We start from the raw sequence: 13,715 nt of genomic DNA on the forward strand, positions 1-13,715 counted from the left end.
TAAAAAGTCAACAGAGCAAGTGTCCAAGAGAAGGAAGCAGCTTATAAGAGCAGAGGTCAGTAAGACAGAGAGAGAGAGACTTAGAGAGAGAGAGAGAGAGATTATCTGAGAAATCTTGCATACTTTTATCTGAGATACGGTTGATATGAGTTTAAATGAGTCTGGAAATAAGAACATAAACAAATAAAACATCTGGTGGGTCGTGTAATGAGATCAGACAGCTTTAATCCTATTTAGGCTGTTAAATCAAGGTGGACTGGATCAGCTGTCGATCTACTGAATTGAATATCAAATCTCTAAATACATTTCATCAGATATATACAGTAACACAATAAAGTTTAAAGCTGAGAGAACTTTGCTGCGTGCAAAAATACAGGCATGGTGCAGGAGTCACTCAAGACCTATTGAACCCTGGTGCTCATGTGAACAGTATGAGTTTGAATGTAGCCTGCAATATATACCATATACCATAATTTCCTAATGATTTATAGTATATTCACTACCACTATACATCTATTAAATATAAAAATGTTGGTTTAAACAATAAGCAAACAATGAAACGGCAATGAGCAAAAGCAGATGGAAACAGAAAAAGCATTTTGCTATGCTACTTCTTAACAAGAGAAGATTCTGTAAAATTGGTTGGATGTTTATTAAACAAATAATTAATTTAAAAATGAAAATTGCCACCCCGGTGTGTATGAGTTTCTTTCTTTACTGATCACAAACAAAGACTTATAAAAAGATGCCATTTTTAATGTACTCCCTGTTGAAAAAACAGCATCTGCTGGTTTTGAAGAATGGTAGCTGGTTTAAGCTGGTCATGTGCTGGTTGAAACTGGTCATGAGCTGGTCCTTAGCTTGTCATGTGCTGGTTTTAGCTGGTTCTGAGCTGGTTTAAGCTGGTCCTAAACCAGCTCAGAAGCAGCTTAAACCAGCAAATGACCAGTTTAAATTAGCACAAACCAGCTACCATGCTTCAAAACCTACATAACTAGCATATGCTAGTTTTTTTCGAAAGGGAGTAAAAAATGATTTTTTCAAAACAAGTACAATTAGCTTAAGTCATATGGTGGCATAGAGATAACAATAAATCTCATTGGTTCTTGCCTGTCTTGGGACAAGCAGTCTTATTATATTTAGCAATGAGTAATAGAAGAACCAATAAAACAGACGTGATGCCATATTTGATTAAAGCAGTAATAAAGCAGCTTTTTTACACTATTACTTTTTTACTTTAGAGGACATTTAATAACCAACCATGAACAAGATTTTGAATATTTTCTCATTATAAGATCATTTATTTTACAAATCTTTGTGTTCGGTTGAAAAAGGAATGATGAATTTTCATTAATGTGTGCTCCTGTAGCTCAACTAGTATCATATTGTGTCAGCAGAGGTTGTGCTTTGATTCCCACTGAACACTCATACTGAGAAAAAGTATAGCATGAATGTACTGTTAGTGACTTTGGATAAAAGCATCCGAAAAATGCATAAATCTAAGTGAGTAATAATAATGTTCTGCCATTGTACTGAATTCACCTGAAAGGATTTTCATGAAATTATCTCCTTTGGTGTTCAGAAGAAAGTAAGTCATACGGGTTTGGAACATAATTAAATGATGAATATTGTATTATGACTTTGAGTTCCTTTAAGCAATATTAATATGAATAGATAAGTGCTACCAAAAGATCACTCAAGACACATCACACTTTCTAAAAGGCTCCATCTCTCTGTGACTGTGAGTGTAGCAGTGCATGAGATCTGCAGCTTTGCAGGATCTCTGGGTCACACCGGGTTACGGTGCGGGTTACTGAGTGCTGAAAGGACGTCACGGCTCTTCTGTAATTTTGATAACGTGACGGACTGAGGGTGAGGAGATGTGGATCAGAATAGAGGAAGGACATCCAACCTAACTGGGTCATGTCTGTGGGCAACAGTGTTTGAGTGCAGACCTCTGAAGTGTGTGTGTGTGTTTACAAATGTGAGTGTACATCCATTCTGTGCATACTGCAGTCCGTGTCTGGATATCTCTGCTTAAACTGTGTGGGTTCAAATCAAACTGGATGAGTCATGTTTGTATGAGCCTAAACAGCCAATGAATTTTAATTAAAGAAAGAAATGAGAAGACTGCGTTTAACATTCTACACTTGTTTCAGGCCAGCCAGATTTTTATAATATCTCTTGAAAATCAAAAGTGTGTGTTGTACAGTATGAATAATGCTAAAGATTTATACCTGTGTAAGCTTTCACTCTAGATATCTATCTGTCCTCTGCACCCACATACTTATCTCCTCGATTTCTCCCCTTTCTGTTCATCGTTTTTTGAGCGGATGCCCCTTTAAGCTCACTGTCAATTTTGAAGTTATTTTAGTTTAGCCTCTCGCCACTCAAGGGAATAGCACAAACACATTCGCATGACTGTCAAGTCATCCCTTGAGTAAAACTCAATTCCTTTCTTCCTCCTATCTAGGAGGAGACAGGTTGATGACATAATCAACCTCCGCTCTACCCTGACCCACCGCTACGCACACTTGGCCCCTTGGTAAATGAGTTTACCCGCACAAAACACAACATGACGCGCCGCTGACGCAATGCTGCCACAACATTTGTTTGCCCTCTGGACAACTTTTACTTGAAGAGCGGAGATGAAGAAGTTGTTGAGGTGAAGGACAAAAGTGTGTTTGCAAGAGAGAGGGAGAAGGATGAAATAAAAAGCGGGAAGTGGGTCAATGGTCTGAAGGGAGGATGGAGATGGCATTCACTGAAAGAAAGTGAGAGGGAAAAAGAATGAGAGATAAAGAGATGGAGGGGGTTGCTATATAAGGAAAGATGCCGGAGAGTGTGAGACAGAAAAAAATATGAGAAAAACAGAGGAGCGACGAGTTCGGGATAAGGATTCTTGCAGACTCTGAATTTCTGGGTCATTTCAAAGCCAAACGGCAAACAAGACAGAGTTTGGCCGAACACACATGCGGAGACAGCTAAAGTGTTTTCAGTATGTGCTGAAGGGAGTCGAACCTCTTAAAGACTGTAATCACATTTCACTGTCGTTTTAATTACAGGTTCTAATGAAAGGAAGCAGAACACTGTAAGTACACTGACAGCAATGTGTGTGTCTGCGTGCCTGCGTGTGCCTATAAGCCAAACACGGAACAAGGTCTCTAAACACGCACACACAGAAAGAAAACCCTTTTCGAAGTCTTCAATTCACTTTGGCCCTTCTGTTTGACAGAGCAGCCAGAACTGCACATACACACACATACATGCCAACATCTGGAGCACTTTAGGGCTGGACAGATTTTAGGGCCAACCATAATTCACTGACCGTACGTGTTTGAAGAGAGAGAGAGAAAGACCAACTAGGGACAAAATGGTCGCCTTCTGTAAGAGCTTTCTGCTTTCCTTTCAAAATTTGAGTATGCAAAATGTGCACAACGGCAAATATTAATATCAACTGGAAAAAGAAAGACAGAAGGATGAAATTACACGCAGAAAAAGACAACGAGAGGAAAATGGAGAGAATGTGAAATAGGAGAAACATGGGAGGTAGCAGGTTGAAATAATGCATCGTGACATCTGTGCCTGCACAGCACTCGAGGGAGTGAGAGAGGGGGAATGAAAAAGAGGGAGATGGACAGAAAACATCAGTGGAAATAGAGATGATGGATTGTGAGAAAGTTAATAACTGAGATATGTGTGCAAATTGGTTTGTATAAGAACATATGTTTAATTAAGGTTTGTTTGTATGGTCTGTAGATTGGTATCTGTGACCGTGTGTGCTTTATTTGTTCTCTGTGGATTTGAAGACTGGAGCAGAAATAGAGGAAGAGGGTTTAGATGACTGGAAGGAGGATAGTTTGAGAATAATGTATTTGGAGTTGTAATACCACGTCTGCTGGGTCTTCCAAGCTTTAGAATAGGAGTGAATAATGGATGAGATTTTGAATCTCCAAAAAGTTCGTCCATCGATCCAAAAACTGCTCCGCGCAGCTCCGTCGGGTTAATAAAGGCATTTTAAAGTGAATCAATGCTTTTGTTAAAGAGAAATATCTATAATGACAACTTTATAAACGATAATGTCTTCCGACAGCTTAAAAATCGAACTTATGATGTTTATTTAAAAATGTAAAGGTTCTTCATAGTTGAGTAATTTACAAATGCTTTGCAAATCAGATCAACTAAAACATTGAACGAGTCGACTCACGAATCAGCCTACACCTTGAGAAACAGGTTCTGGCACAGCTCTATTATACCTTTTCTCTTTCTGATCATTTTCCTCGCCCGAGGAGATTCCAGACCCTTCGAGTTTGAGAGGAGGCTGTTCGCTTGCGAGAAGACACTAGATGCACACACACACAGTCGCTGGCCCCCATTATCTGAGACAGCTTTGTATTTCGAGTGTAGGGCAGAGGGATTAAGGCAGATCTATAACCGTGAATGGAGGAGTGTTAGGTTCCTCTCTCCCACAGAATTAATTACCCTAATTAGACTCCTTAATTGCATGCATTACAATTCTGGTTTCAGAGGGGAGGAACAGACTCCACACACATTGAGCAGAAGGTGCGGTGGCACAAACCCAGCTGAGACATGCATCTTCTACTCCATATTAATGAGCTTGTTCACACAGCAGTAAATATATGGATGCAATATTAGCACTCAAAAGAGCTCATTTGTTGGTAGAAGAGCATAGGGACAACCCATAGGACAGGACGTACTGCAGCATTGTCTTGTTTTCAAATGCTGGTTGATCTAATCTTCCCCATCTGAGGTGACATTAGGGTTCCATGCTATGATTTGAATTTTTTCCTTCATTTGCTTACACAGCAGACAGCTTTGGTCATTATAACAGACATGAGGGTCAAGCGGCAAGTGCCAAGAGCTCTTTCAAGAGTCTGACTGGTCATTTCAGTGTCAATTACATGACCCCTTTGTTTTTTAAGTGACTAAAATAAAATGTAAAGTGGTCTAATGTTGTTGGTCATGTTGTTTGTTAGAAAGTCTGGCAGCGTAGCAAACTTTGCTATTAGTGTAATGGAATAGTGCCGCATAAGGCACATACTGTACCGTCACAGACCATCTGAACATTTCATGAAATTTCTTCACAAATTCTTAGCGTCCTAAAATTAGATTCTAAAAAAAAAATGAAAAAAAAAAATAGATGAATTATTCACAGGATTCGTCAACATTGACAGGCAAATATTGTTTCAGTGACACACAGAGATCCTCCTAAGCACATGTGTATTTTTCACTTTGCTCTCTGGGTTATATTTGATTTTGACTTTCCGTCTAAGTGGGCGATACTTGGCCAGAATAAGAGTCAAACACACTTTATGCCAACAGTCAAAAGTCTAGCCATGGGAGTGAAGACTTTCATGATCAAACGGGAGTGACTACCCATACTTGTAGTGTGCACATTGATTATAACGTTTGAGCTCAAGTTTGTCTTGCATCACTTGCTCTCAGTGTAGACATGGTATAATACTGCTAGAGAACTCTGAACCTGTTATCAGCGAGCTTTACAAAACTGTTCCAGAGAAACGATTGGTTACTGATACACATACGCACATGCTTGAAAATGCCAGTGTGGTTTGACATTTTTAATGATTATTAAATCTTGGCATGTATTCGTGCTTGGTGTGGCAAATTATGGCTTTGGCATCAAGCACAGCAGAATGAAAAATCTGCCAAAATGGAAAGAAGGGACCAAAACATGAAAGAAATAAAGACAGACATCAGCAAAGGTCAGACGAGGAAAGAATCTTCTCTGTGCTGGATACACGAGCATTAAAGAAAATAAATAAACAGAGATTAAAAGATTTATCTGAGTGACAGATTAGTGGATGAAGATCTAGAGGGAAATGGAAAAACAAATGAGAGCGGATAGAAGGCAGCCAAATGAACAGTTAGATGAATACGTCCACAGAGGGTGTGTGTGTGCCACAAAAGGCGATTGAGAAACCAGAAATTGTTTGGAAATACTTATTGAAATTAAGCAATTATTACAGCTTTTAGAAATATAAAATTTTTTAGAGCCTAAAGATAATTGTGATATTCTGTACTGTTATTTTTTTTTATATTGTACTGAAATACTTAAAAATCGGTGTATGGCAAACAAAGACAAAACAGATAAATAAAAGCAAAGAGATCAATTAACACACACATTTTATAATTGCACTGCCTTTTTTTGACTTAAAAATGACTGTATGAAGAAATGCTCTGATTTATGGTTAAACAGACTATCTATCAAACTTAAAGGTCCATTTAAATTATTTATTTATAACTATAGTTTGCCATTTCGTGTTACTATATATTAAAATTCTGAGTGTAGTCAAGTTCATGAATGAATGACTCTCAGAAGCAGGTTCAGAAGCCCCACAAAAGAATAAGCCACAAATCAGCTCCCACAGAAGTTTGTCATAAAAAATGATTGGACTTCTGAAATGAAGCCTGAGGCAGCATTGTTACATTTCTTCCTGTTACCATCTCTAGTATGTGTTAAAATACATTTTATTTTTTAAGAATTTTCTCCATTTTCTAACCACCTTTTTTAACTTGTTCAACTCACTTTTTCAAATGCATATACTGTCTCGTCTCCCCTCCAGATTTCTTGTGGACAACTGGCCAACCTCAATCCCACCTCATACCTTTAATCTCCCTCCACACACAGTAAACATCCTCTTTGCAGGCTAAAGTCCTGTTTACTCAAAACGTGTGTGACTGTGTGTTTGATGAAAAGATGATCTAGGGAGATTTACAACGTAAGCCTGTGTGTGATTTTATTGGGTGTGTGTGGTTATCGTGTGATAGGATCAGTGTTTTGTGTGTGTACGTCTGTGTGAGAATGAATGCCAGAAGGATAAATTACACACACACACACACATGGCATTGGTCTGGCAGCTGTGTGTGTGTGCTCTCTGTTCATTATTGCTATTAACAGGTCATGTTTGCGTGATCTTGCACACTAAATTGCAGACATGTCGTCTTGTTTCTGCATTTGACTCAATGAGGCGATGTCAAAGGTCAATAGCATGGTGTGCATTGGATAAGTCCAGCACCCCCACAACCACCCTTCCCGGGAAACACATCCCTCTACAAGTGGTTCCTCAGCAGAAAGAGGCGCAATGTTGGCTTTGTCTGCTACTGCAGAGAGCAGAGGCTGTTTGTGTGTGTGTGTGTTGAATGAATCACACAAAGCTAACTAGCTGAAATCCAATTAGTGTTTTTTTTTTTCACTGTCTGACCTTTAGGGAGTATCTGCCCTATCCGTCCACGCACAAACACACACATTTACAAAAACACACACAGAAAATTACTCATTACTGCAAAAAAGTAGCACTATGACACATTGAAATCACACAGGGCACATACTCACTTTCATGCACACACGGCATAACTATGTGTTCTTTGGCCTAAATTGGATGCAAACTGTCACATTCTTTTATTCACACTGAACTAAGATACCGTTCGTCCTTTTCTCTAAATCAACTCCATCCCTCTCTCTCCCACAACTGATGCTACAATGTTTGTTTACCAAAGTTGTGTGCATTTGTAGTTCCATTCATTAGTCTGTATGTTTGTGTGCGCATTTCACATCATTTTTGTTTAACATGATTTGATCAGGCATTCTGTCAGGGTCGCTCAACATGGCATCGCATGCTCATCTGTATTTGCGTTCCTTTCTTCACAAGATACTCCTCAAATGTTTATAGCCATTCTGGTCAACATTCTGGGAATGGTTTTGCTCTTTTTTGCTGGCACCGAATGTTCTGATTGGCTAAAACTCTTATCCAATCAGCTCACAGAAGCCAGATGTGCACTGATAAAACTCGGCCAAAAACCGCTGGCAGAACATACAGGTTGTTGGCAAGTGCAAAACTGTCTCTCTGTTTCTCGTTTACTTCTCATCTCGCTGGTGTTTGTGGTTAGCTTTTGTCTCAGTTAGAAGGAAAAACTTCAGTCTGGGGGCTTTAAAACGTTCAAATATTCATCAAATATAGATCTCTTGGAATCCCTCGCTCCCTTTGCTCTTCGGCCGCCTCTCCGTCTCTTTTCTTCTCTTAGTGTCCTTCTATTTCTACTTCTGTGTATTTATGCACTCAAATCTCAAGTAAAAAAACAATTAAAATGTATTTGTTAAAAAATATGGTACCGCAAACACATGTGAAAATGAGACTGCAGAGATTTTGACATCTGTGTGTTTTTGAGCTGCTGTTTGGTAAAGAAACACAGAAAATCTACTCTGTCCATCTGGTTCTCTCGTTCTCTCATCCTCTTTTCCTCTTCAATTCTCCTCTCTCAGTTTGAGTGACAGTTAGCCATCTGTCTCTGTCCACTGCCACAGCAATGCCACGCCGATAAGGAGCCCAGAGCAGCGCCGCAGTCAGGTACCCCAAATCCCTCACACTGACTGACAGCAACGGGTATATGTGTGTGTGTTCATGAGCAACTCTGGTGTTGACAGATAATAGAATCACTCCAAAGCGAAGAGAGTTGTTATTTAAAGAAGCCGTTCACCCAAAATGACAATTCTGTCAAGATTTATTCAGCCTCATGTCATTCAAGACTTGTAGGACAAAGTTATACAAAATATCTCAAAACAAAATATGGCAAATGTGTGTCTGGATGAGATTCAAGAGCTACAGTTGATACTCTTCTAAATGTTTCCTTTTTGTTTCACAGAAGAAAGAAAAGCACAAGGAAAATTTAACAATTTGGGTGAATTGTTCTTGTGTGTGTTATGGAGTGTAGGGCGTCTTTATGACCTCTGTGGTAATTAGACAACAAGATTGCAGCAGCCATAATGACCTTTCTCTCGCTCTCTCTTCCTCTTTTTCTCTCTCACTCTCGTTCTCTCTTTCATGAATCACTCCTGTTCCAGCTCATTTATGCTATTCAGGATAAATGAACACATGTTAAGGTAGGTTAATTACAACCATTCTCCCTAAGTTGCAAGTCTCCAATGTACACATAACCTCACTCAATGCATGTGCATGAAGCTGTCAGAATCCATCATACACATAAGAAATCAAATGTGCACTCTGTAATAAAATCGATGATGAGCCAGTCATCACAGAGGCTTTATAAATACACACAACTGCACACAACAGTATTGTAAATTAAACATACTGTGTGTGCACATACACAATAAAGTCTAAATTAAATTCATTTTTCTTATTTCTCTGCATCAACTGCCGTTTGTTGGTTTCTCTTACTGATTCTCTGCTCTGCAGTGTGTGTGCGCGTGCCTCTGACCTTGTGTTCGAGGACTGGCACAGGCTGTCGATCGATTCGTCTGGTCTGTTGAAGCAATGATAATGCCTGTGTATGTGCGTGTCAGTGACGCCTACATTAAAGCTTCACCGAACACGGAAAGGGTCCGGATTCCAACTGACAACCACATACCAGCAAACTCGCTCGTTTGGCCATTAAGGAGCCAGTGGAAGGTGAAGAAACTGATGGTTTGATTCTTATCATGGAGACATGGTGTCTGGGAGACCTGCGACTGCTAATATTAGACTCAGCCCACCCGTCACACCTTCACACATACTTATCACACTCATATACACACTCTCTCTTAACATGCCAAACTCGAGCACAAAAATATAAGCGCACCGTCATGAGCGCCAAATGTCTTCTTTGTTTTTGAATCAGATTTATTATTAGAGATTTTTCCCCTCATTTTATAAAAATGGCAAATTTTGATTTGTATGTTAGATTGCAACCATCAGACTTAGCAGTTTTAATATACATTTCTGGTCTTATTGTTTCTTATAATTTGACACTGCACGTTATTCTAAAATCAAACGTTTATTATCTTCGGAATAATGTAAAATCCTAAATAAATGCAAAAGTTCCTAATTTTCCTTGTCTCTGGAAAACAAAGAAAAAAGATGTCAAATATGTCTGAAGTCTATTGCATGTTATGGGTTTAAGCATGTTGGGGCATCTGCTACAGAACATCCGGCTCTCTTCTGTTTCAAATCTTTTTTCCAAGTGTTGATATTGACAGGCTTCCGTTTTGTTGGCCCCCTTCCCTTCAAGCTACCGTGCGTTGTTTTAAAAACAACCTGTAGTAACACGACCCAAAGCGAGATGGTTCCATTCGATAAACTCACAATCAGCCAAATCCCAACAGATGATCATCACTTCATTGAGAACCCACTAGCCTGAATTAAAAACAAACCCAAAATGTCCCCCTTGGTAAAATACCATCATGCAATTCCTTCCCACAACATGGAAAAACAAATTAAAACAATAAACAAGAGAGGATGGCGAATAAATGTACAAAGCCTGACATAATAAACACAAGCGCACTTGCACGTCTTTGAGTCTGTTTCAAACAAAACATACTTCCAGAAACGAAAAGTTGCAAGTCAAAATAATCCAATGTTTTTATGTGCATCAGTGAGTCGTAATGAGATGCATATGAACACTCACCGATGATGAAATAGTCCTGATTCGTTTTAAATTCGTGGCCCCACAGGTTGGGCGAGTACTCCTGAAACTTGATGGTGAAACGCATGTCGCTGTTGGGTTTATCGCAGGTGAGGAGCAGGTTGGGAGCACCAGTCACTTCACACCTGTCCGCCTGGTCCCGTGACGACACCAGGTATAGTTTATAGTACTCGTATTCGGCGGGGGATCGGGGACCCGGGGGCTCTGACCCTGGACAGATGAGATCCAGACGATCACCGATCTGAGGGTAGAGGATGTAACCCTCATCAGCACTAAACCTGGATAAGAGAGAAACAGAGACATAAGAATCACAAATTTAAGAAAAATTTAAAAATTATACTACGACCATGAAATAACTGACACATATTAGACATAGCATAATAAAATAATAACATTGAAATACTGGATATAAGGATAGAGCCTTTTAAAGGTAAAAAATGCTGCTTACTCAATTTTTTACACAATAGTTGATATTATTTAGTATTAGTAATAATATTGTTCAAGTGGCCGTTATTACCGCAATACACTATTGTCTTAAAAACAATCAAAATTGTGGATAAAAACTGATTTGCCAGGTCGACTTCATCTCCATTTAATGAGACACCTGAGCTTGTTTGTGTTTCTTCCAGGCAGTTTTATCTGCCATTGTATTGTTGTGCAGTAGAGAGAAGCGCAGAAGATTATGCGTGATACATTATCCTAATCTAGGCCTGACAGCCCTGAATTTTTAAAGTCGTTATTTCTTTTTTATAGATTTAACAAAGCAAAATCGAAATCTTTCCAAGTACCTGGAACCTACTTAAGCACCCCCTGGGGTTTGCGTACCTCACTGCAATAAATCATGTTTAGCTTCTCTACAGGTAAAAACTGATGCTCTTCGTTTGCATTCATTCATCTTTCAACATCGTATCTCTCTTCCTGTTTATTCAACCATCTAATGAAAGTGCTTTGCACTGTAATTCATCTAAAGGTGGCGAGACTTCAAGGTTTTGTGGCAGAAATATTTTTTTTTCTTCTATCTTCAACAAGTGTCTCTAATGAGAATGAATGGGATCCAAATCCCACCCCGAGCCTTGTGTTTTCTGAAGGGAAACTGTGTCAGATCAAAGTGAATCAAAGGACTCATCTAAAGCTTCCAGTTTCCAGGAGAATTTGGCTGTTGCGGAATCTCATTGAGTTTCCTTTGAATTCTTTCTATGTAAACAAATGACTGAACGACTCACAGACACTAATTACCATTTTATCGTCGTCTCTGAACACCCAGCCACACCAACGGCTATTTATATGTAAACAAATAAAGGCAGCTGGGCTTGTTTTTTTACGGCATCGTGTTTACATGTGAATAGAAATGCCTAAATAGTTTCACGAAATGATGGGTGGATCCATTTACAAATCTTTTACCACACAGGCATGTTTTTTAATGCTAGTCACTTTTCCTTTTAAGAAACAGAAGTGAATTTGTGTGTGAGGAAAAGACTACTGTGTGCGTGTGGCATTCCTCTGAGAGAACTGTTTCCTGTCCTACACAAGTTCAGAAGGTTATCAGGAGCTCTTGAAGTGAAGAGCACAGACACTCAACACACACTTCATGTACTACAATTAGACTGACCCAAACTTAACACACACACGTGCACACACACATGCACATTTCTGTGGACATTTACCCAAAACAAAACATTGACACACACCGTTGCTAAGGCTTTTTGCCGGCAGTTAGACAAGCACGGTGTACAAACACACATGGAAACTCATGAACAAAAAGTTCCAAAACATCCTGTAGATGCAAAGGATGCTTTTGCATACACATGCTCTTTTTGTGAGGTAGATTTTTGTCTGTTGTTCAATGGCAGACCCGGTCATAGTAGACTTGATTTGAAGAATGGATAGCAGAGCGAGAGAGAGAGAGACAGAGAGGTGTTGCGGATCACAAGACAGAATGAATGGGGTGGATGTGAGATAAAATAGCTTACGAAACCCAGAGAAAAGAGTAAACGGAGGACAACAATGACGAAAGAAAAAACAGGTGGGGAGAGAATAAGGAAAGCGAGAAAGAAATGCGGGAGATAAAAGAGTCGCTAGTTCAGTGCTGGTTGGCCTGTTGACATGGTCACCCTGGTCGGCTGTAGAGAGAAGTCATATAATTCTCCCCTTTATCACCACATTCACACCTTCACTCTCCTTCCCTCCCTCTCACTCCCTCTGTGGCTCTGACAGAACGATATTTAGTCATACTCACGTTCACTCCTACAATACACACACAGGTTTACACTGCGAGCGAGAGGTGTGATGGGACCAGATCTCATTATTAATAAATAAGCTATTTTAGCTTAAATCCTTAAAGTTCACCCAAAAATACAAAAGTTTGTCCTTGTTTACTCACTTTCTTGTCATTTCAAACCAGAATGACTTTCTTTCTTTTGAGGAAACACAAAAGATGACATTTTGAAAAATGTTTTTAACTGGCCCCCATTCACTAGCATTGGTTTTGTGTCCATACAAGAGAGGTGAATAGAGGCCAGTTGTGATCCGCTACCAACAAAATATCTTCTTTTGTGTTCTGCATAAAAGAGAAAGTCATAGAGATTTGAAATGACAAGAGGGTCTCATGTCGTTCCAAACCTGTAGGACTAACATTCTTCTGCAGAACACAAAAGAAGATATTTAGAAGAATGTCGATAACTAAACAACATTGGTCCCAATTGACTTCAATCGTATGACACAAAACCCCTGAAACAATTTTTTAAAATGTTTTCTGCAGAAGAAGGATTTTGAGGGTGAATAAGTGATGAGAGATAGATGCTATGGGTTTGACAGGTTTTAAATAGTTATAATAATGAGAATTTTTAACTCATTTATTTTTAAACTGTCAGTAATAGTTTTGAATTTAATGCTTTTAAACATGCCATGTTTCAATCAATTAAAAGGAATGTGTTGAATCACCCAAAATAAAATGTTAGTAATAAAAATTGTGCACCAACAGCTTCAACTTTGTTACCGTAAAGCGTTTTCTCGCATGACTTTACAAGCTTACAGTTCACACACAGTGAAACAAGAGCTCCGTATCTGACTTTTAAAACATGCGTGCTGCCGTACAGCCTGTGCAATTACATATGTTTCAGCCCGGGACCACATTAGCCTCTGTGATTGAACAACTGTCAGGCAGCAATGTCTAATGAGCAAACTCAGGGTTAAGCAAGCGCTCCGCAGATAATTAGGGAACGTTTGCAGAACCTCGCTGAAGAATTTTTGACCTGTGA

The 13,715-nt window shown here is 39.2% G+C and overlaps 1 protein-coding gene across 1 annotated transcript in view; it reads right to left on the bottom strand.

The window, feature by feature from the left end:
- Positions 1-13,715, bottom strand: part of efnb3b (ephrin-B3b) — a 56,782-nt gene that overhangs the window by 12,816 nt on the left and 30,251 nt on the right. The window contains exon 2 of the mRNA XM_056755888.1: positions 10,441-10,736. Coding sequence (XP_056611866.1) covers positions 10,441-10,736 — 296 coding nt within the window. The remainder of the gene's footprint in view (positions 1-10,440; positions 10,737-13,715) is intronic.

The sequence above is a fragment of the Triplophysa dalaica genome, chromosome 1 (assembly GCF_015846415.1).
Source record: "Triplophysa dalaica isolate WHDGS20190420 chromosome 1, ASM1584641v1, whole genome shotgun sequence".
Taxonomy (NCBI): Eukaryota; Metazoa; Chordata; class Actinopteri; order Cypriniformes; family Nemacheilidae; genus Triplophysa; species Triplophysa dalaica.